We start from the raw sequence: 17,168 nt of genomic DNA, 5'->3' as shown, positions 1-17,168 counted from the left end.
ATTTGAATTTTCTGAGACAGTCCTGTAGTTCCACTTTTGGTTCCACTTACTTGATAAGAAATAGCCAACCAATGATTTCAAACTAGAGAATGCAATATCTGTAGAAACTGTGTGTGAATACTTAAAACTAGAAGCTGAATTGAAAGCTGTGAAATGATTTTAAATATTGATAAGTGCCAAGTGGACTGTCAGGCTTAGATTGGTTGGAATTGGTCGTGAAATGTGGAAGAAGTAGGGAAATGTGTGCAATATCTTTCGATTTGGGAATCTTATTTTGAAAATGTGGGGACTGTGAGTAGTTCCACAGATGTCTCCAATGACTTAGATATAGGGAAATTTGAATGATTTGAATTGTTCAAAAAATGTGGAGGTAGAAGGGAATCGTGAAATAAGAGTTTGAGTTTATTCAGGTTTAAGACATTCATAGATTCAATTTTCAATTCAATTCAATTTTCTAGGCCTTTTTAAACATTGTCTTTTTTATTTTTATGACTAAGTCAGACCAAAACAAACAAACAAAAAAAATGCTGAAAAAGCTGAACTAAAATGATGAGGAATCAATGGAGAAATGGTGAAGAAGTAGGTAAATGTGTGAAATTTCTCTCAATTTGAGAATTTTATTTTGAAATTTTGGGGACTGTGCATATAAATGTCCTGAATGTATATAAGAAATATTTGAACGATTTGAATTTGTCAAAAAATGTGGAAGGAGAAGGAAATCATGTAAACTATGTCTACAGTCTTAATTAAAAACATTTTGAGTTTACTCAGGTTTAAAACATTCACAGTATTAAATTTCTTGGCTATTTTCTTTTAATCTATTGATCCAAGAGACAGACAACAAAACAACTTGAAACTAAAGAATGCACTTTCTATGTGAATGTTGAAAAAGCTGAACTGAAATGAGGTGCGATGTAATCTTGAATGTAAGAAGTAAATCGATCGACATACATTTGTTGAAAACTTGGGAATAGTTCTGGGAGTTGTGGGAATGGAAGATTAGATGTCTTAATAAAAATACATTAATTTACATTTATTACATCCACAACGACTTTCTACTTTGTGTTGCCAAGACACAGCCAATAAACGCTTTAAAAATGAACGGGATGTGTGCGCGTCAGCATGCTAGGGGGCGGAGCTTATTGCAGCAGAGGCCTCATTGTCTGAGGATGCGGAGGAGCGAGGGAGGAGGGAGGGAGGGAGGGAGTGTTGAGCCAGCAGCTACACAAAGACGGCGATCGGTGGAGAGACATAGACAAAGAGGAGGCGGCGACTACTCTCTTTCTTCATGTGGGGGAGGAGAGGGGGAGGATTAACCGGCTGATCTGCAACACGCGCTCATACACACACACGTTATATCGGCACACCAAACGCTGCTCAGCATCACCGGGATCGACTGCATCTCCATCGGTGGCAGCCGGGAGACAAAAGAGCGAGACAGCGGCGGGGTGCTCAACTGGGACCATATCACCATCTGAGGAGAGACAGACAGACGGGAAGAGAGACAGGCATACCGGAGGAGACTGACTGACGGACGGCAAGGGGAGACCGAAGGACGGAAGAGGGACAGACGCACGGCCTTCATCACCTCCAGTCGCGTTCGTGTGCTATGGCCGACCACATGTTCCTGCTGCTGTGCGTGTGCTGAGCGCTCTTGTGTGTGTGGTGGGTGTGTTTGGCTCGACGCGTGTGCGAAGTGTGTCTACTCTGTGATGGGGAACGCGGAGAGCATGGAAAGCCAGCTGGCCGTCATCCGGTCCAGAGCCGCACCGGTCCGACTCCCGATGCCTGACGCCGCCGAGCTCGAGGAGAGGTTCTCCATCGCACTGGTAAATGGGAAGAAATCACACACATGTTGGAGGTGGGGGGATGCTACACGACAACACACGCCAGCTTGATGTAAACAGGTGCTGATCTGGTACCCAGAATCAAGATAACAGACCTGGACATGAAACAACCACAGAAGATGATGTCACCAGACATTTTGATTTCACGGAATTGCAAAATTAAAAATTCTGTTTCAGAATTCCATGAACTTGCCTCCAGACAAGGTGCGTTTGCTGCGTTCCTATGACAATGAGAAGAAGTGGGAGCTCATCTGTGATCAGGTATAGGAGCTCTTCATAAAGTTGACTTTGAAGACATTTCTTTTCCGGTTCACATCATTGATCATGTTGGGGATGTAGGAGAGGTTCCAGGTGAAAAACCCGCCGCACACGTACATCCAGAAGCTGCGAGGATTTCTTGATCCGGCTGTTACACGCAAGGTAAGATGGGGCAAAAGATCTCAAATTCCAATCACGGAACAATTGCTTCATGTTATATGATTGGTGGAAATTTTTTGGACAATTTTAAATTATTAATTAATTCATTATTTAAAAATGAATTATTCAAAATACTTATTAATTAATTTGATCTGCAATTGGTTGGCAACTAGTCCAGGGTGTCCCCCGCCTACTGCCCAGGGCCAGCTGAGATAGGCTCCAGCACCCCCCGCGACCCTTGTGAGGGAGGAATAAGCAGTCAAGAAAATGGATGGATGGATGAATGGATGAATTTGATAATTAATTACTTGTCAAATAATCATTGTACCTCTACTTATTTTTGATGAACAGATGAACTGAACAGATTGATAGACATCTATCAATTCATTTTCTATGCTGCTCATCCTGTTCATAAGTCCACCGTTATCGAGTCCAAGTCAAATCAGAGCAGGGTTATTAGTGTTTTGGAATTTTCATTGTAGTTATTTTTATTTTATTTTATTTTTTTAAATTAAATTAGTTTTCAGGGTGGTTCTGTTAGCTTTTTATTAGTTTTATCTATAAAAAAAAAAAAAAAGCTTAGTTTTAGTTTAGTTTTAGTGCACTATTTATTAAACACCATGGTAAAATGAAAAAAAAAAAAAAAACATTCTTACCTAGCATTGCATTCCGGCTGAGTTAAATGAAAAAGCAGGCAACCAAAAGTCAAACGTGCAAAATTGTCGACTAGCAGCGACATCATCTGAAGTTGCTTTTCTATTGGCTGCTGCTAGATGACATCACTTCTGTTTGACACACTTTCAAACATCTTTATTCCGGTTAATATCGAACTAAATGTATTTAAAATCATCCCCAAAGGCTCATGTATTAAATGAACTACCAAAGACTAAAACAAAAGACATTTTCGCTCTAATTATCCTTAGATAATTAGATACTAACTAATCCTTTTAGTTAGTTTTGTAAACATAAAATGTTGTTTCAGTTTTAAGTATTTTTGTTTTAATTTTATTTAGTTAATGAAATTATTTTTTAAGTTTTATTTTATTTTTTTAATTTCGTTCCCGAATCAGAGTCAATAATGTCCAAGTCAAGTCCAAACCAGAAGAGTCGAAGAGTAAACCTTAAGACAGAAAAATGCTATTTTCACAACCACAAAATTAGAAATAAAATATGCTCACCGGGTGGTCAATGCCAATGCCGGTCTATTTAGATAATCTAAATCTAAAGGTTTTTTTTTGACGGAGACGTTAATTTTCAGGAATAAAAACATAGTTGGACCGCTATAAATATTTTGTGAGTCAAACGCCAAAGAGTCTAAAAAAATGTGTTGAGTCTGAACACCTCTTCACTTGCTGCTAGTTAAGTCCGAGGGATGCGTTTTTGGTACGAGTTAGCAGAGCAGTCATGGAATATAAGATCAAGCTAAGAACATTGTGAACCACCAACATTGTGTTTTTTTTTTTATGCTACAGAAGTTCAGGAGGAGGGTCCAGGAGTCGACTCAGACACTCCGAGAACTTGAGATTTCTCTTCGCACAAACCACATCGGGTACCATACGAGCGCCTAGCCGTTTATTTATACGATCACCTGACTGCCTGGACTGTGTAGCTGACGCATCCATTTGTGTGCAGGTGGGTTCGAGAGTTTCTAAACGAGGAAAATCGAGGGCTTGATGTCCTGGTTGAGTATTTGTCCTTCGCTCAGTATGCTGTCACGTAAGTCTGGAGATTTGTCATTTACTGATTCTGTCTTACCGTTTTCCGGACCTCATTACTAGATGTGTCTGTTCACAAATTTCCCTTGTGCAGGTTTGACGGCGAGCAGTCAGAGTCCGGAGGAGACGCGGCTTCAATCGACTCTCCATGGAGTCGGTCCATTGAGGATCTCCATGGCGACTGCAGTCTCCCGTCCCCATCCTCCTCTGCAGCCAGAACAGCACGACACTCCATCAGGTAGCAAATGGCGCAAGAGAACACTTGGCAGGTCAAATAAATGTCTGATGGGCTTTACTTTTGTTAGTAGTTCCACCTTGGTAACGCGCTCCAACACGCTGCCCAGTAGCCGCACTCTGAAAAATTCCCGACTGGTCTGCAAGAAAGACGACGTCCATGTGTGCATCATGTGTCTACGAGCTATCATGAACTACCAGGTGGGAGCGAAAATATGCGGTTGAAATAATGACGATTTGCGTGGAAATAATACATGTATGGTTCTGACCTCCTCAGTACGGTTTCAACATGGTCATGTCTCATCCGCATGGAGTCAACGAAATTGCTCTGAGCCTCAACAACAGGAACGCAAGGTTGCTAGCACACATCACAACATCTCCAATCATGACGAATATCATAAAAACCGAACTTGACTGTGTTTCCTCTACAGGACGAAGGCTCTGGTGTTGGAGTTGTTAGCGGCTGTGTGTTTGGTCCGAGGAGGACATGAGATCATCTTGTCGGCTTTTGACAACTTTAAAACTGTAAACACATGAAGTCAAAATGACTTTTAGATCCTCTGTTACTTCTCGAGTTGATTGGGTGGTTGATCTTTTCCAGGTGTGCTCAGAGTCCATGCGCTTTGAAAAGTTGATGGAACATTTCAAAAATGAAGACGACAATATCGACTTCTTGGTGAGGTCAACAACTGTGACGAAACTTGAACCACTAATTGTCTGTTTTTGGTCATCTGTTCTTCTTGTCAGGTGGCGTGCATGCAGTTCATCAACATTGTGGTCCACTCAGTGGAAGACATGAACTTCCGAGTCCATCTCCAGTATGACTTTACCAAACTCAACCTGGATGACCACCTCGAGGTAACGTGCGCCTCACCTTATCGTTGACATCTGTTACATAATAAGCAAAACCGAATCATTATAATCCTCGTGTCTCTCTGCCAGAGGCTGAAGCACACGGAGAGTGACAGACTGCAGGTGCAGATCCAGGCATACCTGGACAACGTGTTTGACGTGGGGACGCTGCTGGAAGATGCAGAGACTAAAACCGCAGCTCTGGAAAGAGTGGAAGAGCTGGAGGAGAACCTGAATACCGTAAGAAAGGCTGACCAGACAGAATGGCGACACAGATGACTATTTCCTACTCACGTGAATCTCTGCGCAGATGTCGGAGCGTCTGCTGGACGTAGAAAATGAAGCAATGCTGAAGATTGTGGAACTGGAAAAACAGCTGATGCAAACAAACAAAGAGTTGGACCAACTCCGAGTCAGTAATGTTAATTAATAACTTGTGAATCAGTGATGTAACGATATACAAACGCCACGATACGATATTATCACGATATAAAGCTCACAATACGATAATTATCATGATATTGTGGGGAAGTTGGCGAGCTCATACTTAAAAAAAAAAAGCACAATATTGTGCTTTTGTATATAACAGGAATGTTATGTTATTATTATTATTGTTATTATTATTATTATTATTATATTGTGTTTTATTATTATTATTACGTTATTATTATTATTATTATTATTATGTTATGTTGTTCATGCACGCACAGATTGAGTTCCTCCACATATTGACTTGCTTCACAGGCATATTACGTTCCCCTTCATCTGACAATTAGTGTAGATTTTTAACACAGAAGGGTCAAAACATCCCTAATGAAAATTAAATTGCACTAAAAAACTAGCCACCAGAAGGTGCTAGAATTGCACAAATGGAAAGCAACCTGACTTTTTTTTTAACAGATGTGTTGCGTTTAAATATCGTGAACATGACGACGACAATATTGTGGCAGTTTTAATATCACGATATCGCACTTATCGTTACATCCCTATTAATAACCCCTCAAAAAAGCTTCACTTTTTGTCCACGTACAACTAAAACTAGCAAAAGTCGCACTTTACTCTAGCACTGTTTTTGTGCTGCGCAGGATGTGTACGCCAGTGCCAACACACAGGTGCACACGCTGAGGCGGATTGTTCGAGAGAAGGACCAGACCATTCGCCGTCAGAGTCGTCTGGAGCGACAGGCCCAGGAGGCTCAACAAGCAGGAGGTCCCGGAGCTCCTCAACCCCAAAGAGGAGAAGGCGATGGGGGTGTGGCCAATTCTGCCTCACCCTCGCCTCCTCCCTGCCCCACTCTCTCACCCAGGTAATGTATTCACCACTTCCTGTTTATGTTTGCATGTAACACAAAAACACGAAGGACTGTTTTTATTATTATTATTATTATTACTATTGTTTCCATGAATCCAGCCCAGAGACAGTGGCCTATCATAACATGGGACCAGGAATGGGCGGTGCTTCAGATATGCCGGCTCCGCCCCCACCGCCTCCTCCGCCACCGATGCCAGGCTCAGGTAATTGTGAACGCCATCAATCATCCATCCATCCATTTTCTTGACCGCTTATTCCTCACAAGGGTCGCGGGGGGTGCTGGCGCCTATCTCAGCTGGCTCTGGGCAGTAGGCGGGTGACACCTTGGACTGGTTGCCAGCCAATCGCAGGGCACACAGAGACGAACAACCACTCACACTCACAAGCACACCTAGGGACAATTCGGAGCGCCCAATTAACCTGCCATGCATGTCTTTGGAATGTGGGAGGAGACCGGAGAAGGGAAAACATGCAAACTCGGAGCCTGGACTCGAACCAGAGTCTTCAGAACTGGGAGGCGGATGTGCTAACCACTCCATACACCATGCCGCCCTGCCATCAATCATAATAAAAAAAAAAAATTAAAAAAAATACAAATTACCTGCGGTTGAAATAGGTCACGTGTGCAAGTCAGAAGTAAGTCTCAAGTCTTAAACGTCAAGTTTCAAGCAAGTCACAATTTACTGTGACAAAAAAAATGAAGCAAGTGTAGCCCCTAATACATTTCAAACAAGTCAACTCTTAAGTCCGTCACAACATACAGTCCCCCTCCAAAAGTATTGGAACAGCAAGGCCACGTCTTTTGTTTTTGTTGTATACTGAAGATGTTGTTTTCATAAGTTTTAGCCAATCAAGACCCAAGTTTCCAAATTGGCGACGTCAAGTCATGTCACTCCTCTGCTACTTACCTCCAAGAGCTTCCTGTCCAACATGCACTAACACTGGATTGTCATCCTCTTCTTCTTTCAAGTGTCCAACGGGTTGTACCCTGCTCCTCCCCCGCCTGCTCCTCCGCCACCTCCCCCGCCTCCTCCCCCTCCGTGTCGGACCAGCGAGCTCTCCTCTACCCTCCCGATGCCGCCTCCTCCTCCGCCAGTGGCCCCGCCGCTTCCGGGTTCAGGATGTGCGCCCACGGTCATCTTCAACTCTGGGCTAGCAGGTGAGCGCAGATTGTTCATTTTCAAACATGATTTGGGTACAATTGTTGTGTGATACATTTTAATTGAATCATTCTTTTAGGGATAGTTTTAAAATGTTCCTACATTTAAGCGTTTAACTCATTTGCTCCCAAAAACGTATAAACACGTTCTATTTTAAATATTGCTATGGTCCCAAAAACGTATTTTTACGTTTGTTGTTGTTGTTTTATGCTGGAGCATACAGAAGGCTTTTACGCAGCCTCTGACCTGAAGAGGTCACTTAAAGTAATTGTAATCATTACAAAAAACGGCCAGCAGGTGGCAGCCGAGTATCAACCAGGGCCATCTTGCAACAAACTCTTTTCCCCAGTGTTTTCAGCAGGTTTGTGAGTCTTGATGAAACTTACCTATAATGCTAATTGCTTCACAACGGAAACGGATACAAATATACTTTTTTTCCTGATGAAAGAAGAGACTTTCTTTTGGTAGGCTCCATCTTTTTATAGCAATAGAACACAATATTCTGTGGGCCTTGCAAAATCAGTCAAAATCCAGTCAAACAGCTGGGAGCGAAGGAGATTGTTTCTGTGAAAATGGCTGGGAGTGAATGAGTTAATTACAAACCATGCGTAATGTTAGTTGCTTACAGCAATATCAAATAAACTGTGTGTTAGGAATAAAATTGTATTGTATCATGATGGTGGTAATTGGAGAGCTGTGTATTGGTTTTAGGTGGTACTTACTTCACTGATTGTCACTAACAAAGTTGTTCTCTTTTATTCTGCTGTCAGAGGGACCACTCAAGTTATTCTGTATGTTTAATTTTAATGGCTACGCACATATTTAACTTCAATTGTCAGTCACCTGTCAGTCATCTCTCCATCGTCCACGTGTGAACCTTTTATTTATCATCCACCTTCACCAATCACCTGTCCATCTTATGTTAGACAATCAATACATTGTTCGTGAACCACCAAACCTTGTTTACAAAGAAACACGACGTACAATGTCCCTGACTGATTCGTTTGCTCACTTGCGCAGCTGTGAAGATAAAGAAACCGATCCAGACCAAGTTCCGGATGCCAGTTTTGAATTGGGTCGCCCTGAAGCCGAGTCAAATCAACGGCACAGTCTTTAATGACATCGACGACGAAGCCATCCTGCGGGTAGCCGTCAAAACAACCTGTCGTGTTCGTAAACACGGATCCGGTTGTTACCGGTTTGTTTTGTGTCCAGGATCTGGATGTGGAGGGCTTTGAGGAACTCTTCAAAACAAAAGCTCAGGGTCCAGCAATGGACTTGACGCTGTCCAGACAGAAACTTCCCCAGAAAGCTCCATCCAGAGTCTCTTTGCTGGACGCCAACCGAGCCAAGAACTTGGCCATCACATTGAGAAAAGCCGGTCAGGGTCCAGAGGTCATCTGCCGCGCCATCCACATGTAAGACTCACAAGGACAAAATACTCAGCCACACACGGGGCAAAACTATTCAGTACTTGAAGTCCCTGTAAATGCAGAGAAGAGTGTTTACAGACCTGTCAAATTTGAATGATTAGAAACATCAGCAAGTATATAAAACGAGGCTTTAAAATTTTGAAAGATCAAACCGTAATCCTCAAATGCTGTGGCTGAAATCACGTCCCACTCAACTGTCAATCAAACAGCACTGCTACAACCTAGAAAATAGGTTAGACGCTTTTTAAGGGTGTAGGGATAACTATCAAGCTAACAGTGCTTATCAATTATTTTTATTGTTATTATTGTTACTCCTTGCACACTCACGAGAGGGCCACTGCCACCTAATGTAGTGGATGTCCAATTACACTTTATTCTATTACGAAGAAATAGAAATGATCTTCAAACATGTATATTTAAAAGAAAATCTCTGAATTCACTTTACACGGTTTTTAAGTTGACTTTATATACTTCATCTTTTGTAAAGTGTAGAGCATGGGGTAAAAGTAATGAGTAACAGAAAAAAACTTGTCCCAAAAATAAATACTTGGGTAAAGAACCTGAAAAATCTACCCAAAAACGGATATTTGACTAATTGAGCCATTTTCAGCAGTAAAAAGTTAACATTTTGTCTATAATTAAGTTGATTTGTAACACATTTTGCCACATGCTGTCGACTGAAAATGACATCAAAGGTGCTGAGGAAACAGGTAACCAATCAGGGCACACCTCTTTTCTAGCTTTGGTCATGTGACGTTAGCAAACTGAGCCATGATTGGGCGTTGTTTCCTCAGCATGCATGATGTCATCTTCAGTTGACAGCAAGTAGCAAAATGTGTTTTTAAAGGTATACTTGACTTGTTGAGCCATTTTCAACAGTAAGAAAATAATATTTCCTCTATAATTAATGTGATAACGTCATTATTTTTCATCAACAATTAATATGTTTAAAAACACATTTTCCCACTTTCTGTCGACTGAAGATGACATCACCTGTGCTGGGGAAACAGGTGATGACCAATCATAGCTCAGTTTGCTGGCCAAACCCAGACAACAGGTGAGCCATGATTGGTCGTTACCTATTTCTTCAGCACAGGTGATGTCGTCTACAGTCGACAGCAAGTCGCAATTAGTTTTTGAAGGTATTAATTGTACAGGAAACATAATGATGTCATCAGATTCATTCTGGACAAAATATTAACTTTACTGCCGAAAATGTCTCATTGTACTTGCATAGGTTTGACCTGCGGACGATTCGAGTGGACTTTGTGGAGTGTCTGATGCGTTTCCTGCCAACCGAAGCTGAGGTGAAGCTTCTCCGTCAGTACGAGCGAGACCGAAAACCGTTGGAGGCGCTGAGTGACGAAGACAGCTTCATGATCCAGTTCAGTCGCATCGAGAGACTCAACCAGCGCATGTCCATCATGACCTTCATGGGAAACTTCAGCGACAACGTACAGCTGTTAACGCCGGTAGGTCGCACGTGGGAAGCACCTGATGTGACATCTTTGCTAACGAGCTCACGTTTCCTTTGCAGCAACTCCATGCCATGATTGCGGCGTCCGTTTCCATAAAATCATCTCAAAAACTGAAAAAGATCCTCGAGGTCAGTTTATTTTCGTAGTGAGTGTGCGCTCACCACTGTCCTTGTCATTTTGATTCATTGTTGTTTTGTTTATGTAGATCATCTTAGCCCTTGGGAATTATATGAACAGCAGTAAGAGAGGTGCTGTGTACGGCTTCAAACTACAGAGCTTAGACCTGGTAACGCACTCACACGAGCGAGCTGACTTAACTTTGATACACATTATATAAATAAATGTGACTTGACTTGACTTGGCTTGATTTGACCTGACTTGACTTGACTTGACTTGACTTGGCTTGATTTGACCTGACTTGACCTGACTTGACTTGACTTGACTTGACTTGACCTGACTTGACTTGACTTGACTTGACTTGGCTTGATTTGACCTGACTTGACTTGACTTGACTTGACTTGACTTGACTTGACTTGACAACAAGCACAATATCTGACTTGAAGGTCCAGATTTTTAAACGTAAACAGACAAACTTGTCAAGTCATGTCGTTCAAGTTAAGCTAATTCGTGAAACTGGTGACTTAGTCTGATGTGACTGGTTGTCGTGCTTTCAGCTCCTGGAGACCAAGTCAACCGATAGAACACAAACGTTGCTTCACTACATCAGCAACGTGGTCAGAGAGAAATATCCCACAGCGGCGCTCTTCTACAACGAACTTCACTACGTTGACAAGGCGGCTGCAGGTTAGAGATGGACTCTGAGTCTTGCTAGCATCGCATCATATGCGACCAAATACGTACGCGTGTGTGTGCGTGTGTTCCAGTGAGTCTGGAGAATGTGTTGTGCGACGTAAAGGAGCTGCAGCGAGGGATGGAACTCACCTGGCGAGAGTTCAGCGTGCAGCACAACGCCATCTTGAAAGATTTCATCAGCCGGCATGAATCGAGACTCAACAAACTTCAGGAGGATGCGCGCATTGCCCAGGTACACACATGCGCACTGTGTATCATCTTTGTATCATCGTGGGGACATCTCATTGACATAAGACATATCCTAGCCCCTCCCCCTAACTCCAAACATAAAAAATGATTGCCTACCCCCATTCCTTACCCTAATCTCAACCATAACCCAATTCAAACCTAAACTCTAAAACCAAGTCCTGACCCTCAAAAAGAGGTCTGAACTTGTGAGGACCACCAAAATGTCCCCACAATTTCAAGTCCGTGCCCACTAAGGATGTAACGATAACGGCAATATTGTGATATTGCGATATTAAAACTGCCACAATATATCGTCACGATATTAAAAGCAGCACATCTTTTTAAAAAAGTAACGTTGATTTCCATTTGTGCAGTTCTAGCTCCCCCTGGTGGCTAGTTTTTTAGTGCAGTTTAATTTTCACAAGGCATGTTTTGGCCTTCTATGTTTAAAATCCACACTATTGGTCAGATGAAGGGCCACGTAATATGCTTGTGAACCGAGTCAATATGGGGAGGAACTTGATGTGTGCGTGCTTTAGCAAGCAAGTGCCTCAATATTAAGTAGGGAAGCACGATAATGCTATTTTCAACCGATACTGATAAAGTAATTGTTTAGAAAGTGCCGATGTCGATAACCGATAAGTAAGCCGATAACTGTTTGCAAAATTAACTTGAATACAATTTAAATTAAAATGGTCGACAATTGCCAATAACTATCGGCAAATTTCTTTATCTGGTTTATCTGTATGAACTTAAATTGGTCGATAATTGCCGATAATTATCGGCAAATTTCTTTACTATCGGGTTTATCTGTATGAAATCAAATTGGTCGATAATTGCAGCTAATTATCGGCGGATTTCTCTATTAACTGGTTTATCCGTTTGACGTCAAATAGGTCAATAATTGCCGATAATTATTGGCCACCGATATTCTCGTGCATCCCTAAGTATTTATTAGAGATTTTAGGTTGTTTATATGCATTGCTGTAATGTACAAAAGCACAATATTGTGGTGGTGTTTTTTTTTTTTTTTTTTACAATATTGTGACTATTTTTGTATCGTCAACCTCTCCAAAATATCATGATAATATTGTATTGTGATTTTTGGAAATCGTTACATCCCTAGTCCCCACAATGGTAGTTAAACCTGGAAACATATGCGTGTATGGGCCCCATAATGTAGCAAAAACACACACCTAGTATGACTACTTTGAAACACAAACCCTAAATTCAAACCCTAAGCCTACTGTTAAGCCATAAATTAACTTCAGTTTGAAACTGAAGCAAAACCTTGATTGTCATTGTGCTCGTTTGAACTCACTGAAGGACGCCTTTGAAGACGTGGTGAAATTTTTTGGGGAGAGCTCCAAGACGATGCCGCCCTCCGTCTTCTTCCCCATCTTTGTTCGCTTCATCAAAGCTTACCGGGTGAGTGACCCAACAAGTCGCCTCGTCGTCTTTGTGAGCTGTGCTAAACTCGCGTGCGTGCGTGTTGTTCAGCTGGCGGAGGAGGAGAACGAACAGCGACGGCGTCAGGAGCAGATGATGCTGGAGAAGATGGAACAGGAGGAGCAGCAGCAGGATGAAGAGACCAAGGTAGGACCTTGTGACCTTGAATTGACCTTGTGGTCCGTCAGTTTTGCAAGTGTTTCAGCGTCTTGCCTTTCCCCGCAGTCGCCATCTCACAAGGGCAAACGGCAGCAGCAGGAGCTTCTGACGGAACTGAGGCGACGACAAGGAAAGGACAGCCGCCACGTTTACGAGGGCAAGGACGGCGCCATCGAGGACATCATTACAGGTAAATGACCTCTGACCTCATGGCATCACAGGTGAACGTCAACGAAGAATTAGGGCTATTATTATGGAGGACTGACCAAATTCAAAATAAATAAATGACTAAATAAATAAATAAATAAAAGTGAAAATAAAAATGAATATAAAAAATAAAATTGGAAAATTATATCTAAAAAAATAAATATAAATGGAAATAAATCCGTTTTTATTTTCACTTTTTGTCATTTAGTTAGTCATTTATTTATTTATTTAGTCATTTATTTATTTATTTAGTCATTTATTTATCTATTTATTTAGTCTTTTATTTATGTATTTATTTATTTGGTCATTTATTTAGTCATTTATTTATTTTGAATTTGGGCAGTTTTGGGCTGGCAAGACTTCCTTGTTTGCCGAGCAGCTCACTCGACCAATGACAGGCAGTTTGCAACGGTGGAGTCCAGCCCAAGACACACTTTAGGACCGCCCCCTCATTTGAATAACATTTTGACTTGGTATTACGGCCCTAAGCTGCCAAAATTCTAAATGACTAAATGAATAAATGACTAAATAAATAGATAAATGACTAAATAAATAAATAAATAAATAAATAAATAAATAAATAAATAAATAAATGGCTAAAAGTGAAAATAAAAACGGATTTATTTCCATTTATATTTATTTTTTTAGATATAATCTTCGAAATTATTTTTTTATATTCATTTTTATTTTCACTTTTAGTCATTTATTTATTTTGAATTTGGGCAGTTTTGGGCTGGCAAGACTTCCTTGTTTGCCGAGCAGCTCACTCGACCAATGACAGGCAGTTTGCAACGGTGGAGTCCAGCCCAAGACACGCTTTAGGACCGCCCCCTCATTTGAATAACATTTCGACTTGGCATTACGGCCCTAAGCTGCCAAAATTCAAAATGACTAAATAAATAAATGACTAAATAAATAGATAAATGACTAAATAAATAAATAAATAAATAAATAAATGGCTAAAAGTGAAAATAAAAACGGATTTATTTCCATTTATATTTATTTTTTTAGATATAATGTTCGAAATTATTTTTTTATATTCATTTTTATTTTCACTTTTAGTCATTTATTTATTTTGAATTTTGGCAGTTTTGTTCCTCCATAATTATCCTATTTTTTGATGTGGAAAAAAAAGAAGAAAAAGAAGACTTGTGTGCATCTTTAACCTATGCTGGACATTTGATGCAAATGTAATGAAATTTCACAAGGGTTGGGATTTTTGTCTGTATTCGTAATTTACTAATCTATCGCATCCATCTATCTTGTTTGCCATTTTCACGTCCATTTTTCCCCCTCAGCTCTGAAAACGGGCCCCTTCACAGCCCGGTCGGCCAAACGTAGCTCTCGATTCTTCTGCGACCCCGCCCACCCCGAAGAACACTTCTGAAACGGCAAAGATGAGCCGATCCTCTGCGTTGCCTCGCCCACCTTGAATGAATGGCAACAACAAGCACTTTGAACATTTCCAATTGAGGAACACGACGACATCATGCAATCGATGCTATCCAATTGTTCAGCCAGCGAGATGTTGCGCCCCGGTTTTGAAACTCTTTTTGAACACTGGACTTTCCTTGTACAAATTGCATTGTGGAGACTTCATCCACTCATGTTTGCTGCTCAAATCAACAAAGCACCGGATTTTTCTCTCTGACAGATGTCCATAAACTGGAGACGAGCTGTTGCACAATTATTTTTGGTGGTGGTGCAGCGAAAAGCACATGCTGATGATACCTTGCGGTGCCCAAATGTGTCCCAGCAGATTTTGGACAAGTATATGTGAGTGTGGTAGTAAAAGCTTTGCTGAGTCTTGCAAGTAAGAGTTTTGGTGGGACTCAGGAGGTTTGTTAAGTGGATCACGTACAGGGTTTTATTATTGGTATGTACTGTATTTAAACTATTGCTGACCAAACGTCACTTCAGGTTTCATTCAATGAAACGGTGTAAAATCCAGTTAACAACCCTCAAAACAAATTCATGTGTAATTTATTGTAATTGAACCATGAACAATCCTGTTGTTTAGTCACCTCAAGTCTTACGAGCTGGCTGCTCTGCTTGCTTGCACATACGATGTGGGTCCGAAAAGTTCATTTCAAATCCAAACGACCCCTTCGATATAAACCAGATGATCAACCAACTCATCTGCAAAGACATCCTGTAACGTAAGCTTCGTTCCTGGCAGAGAAAAGGCGAGACTTGTGGTGAGAACTTTTCAGACTCACTTCGCTCAAAACATCCAAACAGGTTCTTCGTTTGGCCATGGAGACCACCCCGCAGCCTTGAACAACCCCCGCTCAGACCAACCCGTTTCCCGCCTGCTTGTTTCTTAACCATCAGAAACCCCAATGTTGCCCTTTTTCATTCAAAACGTTAACATGAACACAAAAGAGCACAAAGTTTTCTACATTTTGTAGGTTCTCCAGTTTTTGTTGTTGTTACTGTTGTTGAGTCTATATTTGGTGTAAATAAATAAAACACGTTGATACAACGCTAAAATGTCCGCCATTATTTGATTCATATATCCATTTCATTTTGCATAATACATTTCTCTACGTGCATGTAATAATTATTCTCACCCAACAACAAACTGTTTGAAGCAAACAACAAAATAACCACAAACTGTGATTTTTTTCCCCCCAGTCCAAATGTCTCTCTCATAAAAAAATTAACATTGAAGTATGCCACAAAACTAACAGCAAACCAATATTAAGTGCAAGAATTCAGTTTGAACATGCAACAAAATTGCAATGTTATTGATATATTTACATAGATTTTTTTCTCCAGGTTTTCCAGGATCTTTCCCTTCCATGTTTACTCCCACATCATAAAAAATAAACTTTTTTTCATTTTAATATAAACTCCCATCCCATTCCATTCCATCCCTGCTATTGAGGGCTAGCAAAAAAATAAAATAAAAACATATTGTGACAGCCAAGGCTGCATGTATGTTGAGACACAATTTGCAAAAAGAATGAAGACTAATGTTTTTAAAATGTTTGTGGTAAAACAAAATGTTTAAATAGTACCATATGTGCCGGAGGGAGAAGGGGAGAGTTCAAATTTATCTTATCTATTATAGCATAGATGTAAATTGGTCATCAAGATGGAGAGACGAGGGGGAAAAAGCCATTTTAGGGGGTGCTCAAGAGCTATTTGATATTTCAAATAATAGTTAGGGATCACTTACGGTACAAATGCTAAAGTAACATTTTGTCTTAGGAAAACTACCATTTTCACAAGATAGTGGTTCTATATTTTGCAGATGGGTTCATTTAAATTTCGATGGAGTGGTGGGACACAAATTGTGTGCGAATTCACCCATACACTGAAATAATTAGGGGTGTTAAAAAAAATCGATTCGGCAATATATCGCGATACTACATCGCGCAATTCTCGAATCGATTCAATTGGCAGCTGAATCAATTTTTTTTTTTTTTAAAGCGCTCAGAATTGTTCATTCGGTAGTCTTACCGATTCAACGTCTTATCATCATTGCCTTTTTGTGTGTGTGTGTGTGTGTGTGTGTGTGTGAGAATCGATTTTTAAACTTCCATTTTTAATGGAAAAATATTCAACAAAACGTCTGACTTCGGGTTAGGATTCACACCTTGAGCATGGAAGAATGTTATATGAACGGAACATTAAGCCTTAATATTTTATTTTAATGCTGTTCAAACATGAAACAGATTACAACCTCTATAAGACTGAAATTTCAGATAAATAAATAATACATTTTCATATAAATCTTACACTCTACAAGCTTACTGATTAGTATTTTCTAAATTTGAATGAAAAAAATCGCAACAATCGACTTATAAATTCGTATCGGGATTAATCGGTATCGAATCGAATCGTGACCTGTGAATCG

The 17,168-nt window shown here is 40.6% G+C and overlaps 1 protein-coding gene across 4 annotated transcripts; it reads left to right on the top strand.

Moving 5' to 3' along the window:
* The first annotated feature begins 1,181 nt into the window (after positions 1 to 1,181).
* On the top strand, positions 1,182 to 15,796 carry fmnl2b (formin-like 2b). Of its 4 annotated transcripts, none has more exons than XM_077514339.1 (28): positions 1,182 to 1,829; positions 2,025 to 2,108; positions 2,187 to 2,267; positions 3,737 to 3,813; positions 3,897 to 3,980; positions 4,074 to 4,217; positions 4,288 to 4,414; positions 4,491 to 4,567; positions 4,645 to 4,738; positions 4,815 to 4,889; positions 4,961 to 5,071; positions 5,156 to 5,305; positions 5,376 to 5,477; positions 6,151 to 6,371; positions 6,476 to 6,579; positions 7,347 to 7,535; positions 8,307 to 8,327; positions 8,557 to 8,681; positions 8,752 to 8,954; positions 10,207 to 10,441; positions 10,507 to 10,575; positions 10,653 to 10,733; positions 11,122 to 11,251; positions 11,332 to 11,492; positions 12,815 to 12,916; positions 12,989 to 13,084; positions 13,163 to 13,286; positions 14,602 to 15,796. In XM_077514339.1, exons 1-28 carry the CDS (start codon positions 1,713 to 1,715, stop codon positions 14,688 to 14,690), a joined length of 3,273 nt encoding a protein of 1,090 aa, XP_077370465.1. In that variant the 5' UTR covers positions 1,182 to 1,712; the 3' UTR covers positions 14,691 to 15,796. The 4 variants fall into 4 exon arrangements, with proteins under 4 accessions (XP_077370465.1, XP_077370464.1, XP_077370467.1 ...); XM_077514338.1 differs by having other exon boundaries at positions 4,285 to 4,414; XM_077514341.1 differs by lacking the exon at positions 8,307 to 8,327.
* The last annotated feature ends 1,372 nt before the right edge of the window (positions 15,797 to 17,168 follow it).

The sequence above is a fragment of the Festucalex cinctus genome, chromosome 2 (genome assembly GCF_051991245.1).
Source record: "Festucalex cinctus isolate MCC-2025b chromosome 2, RoL_Fcin_1.0, whole genome shotgun sequence".
In the NCBI taxonomy this organism is placed as follows: Eukaryota; Metazoa; Chordata; class Actinopteri; order Syngnathiformes; family Syngnathidae; genus Festucalex; species Festucalex cinctus.
Note: the sequence above shows the minus strand (reverse complement) of the source record. Positions and strands in the feature narration are given on the sequence as shown.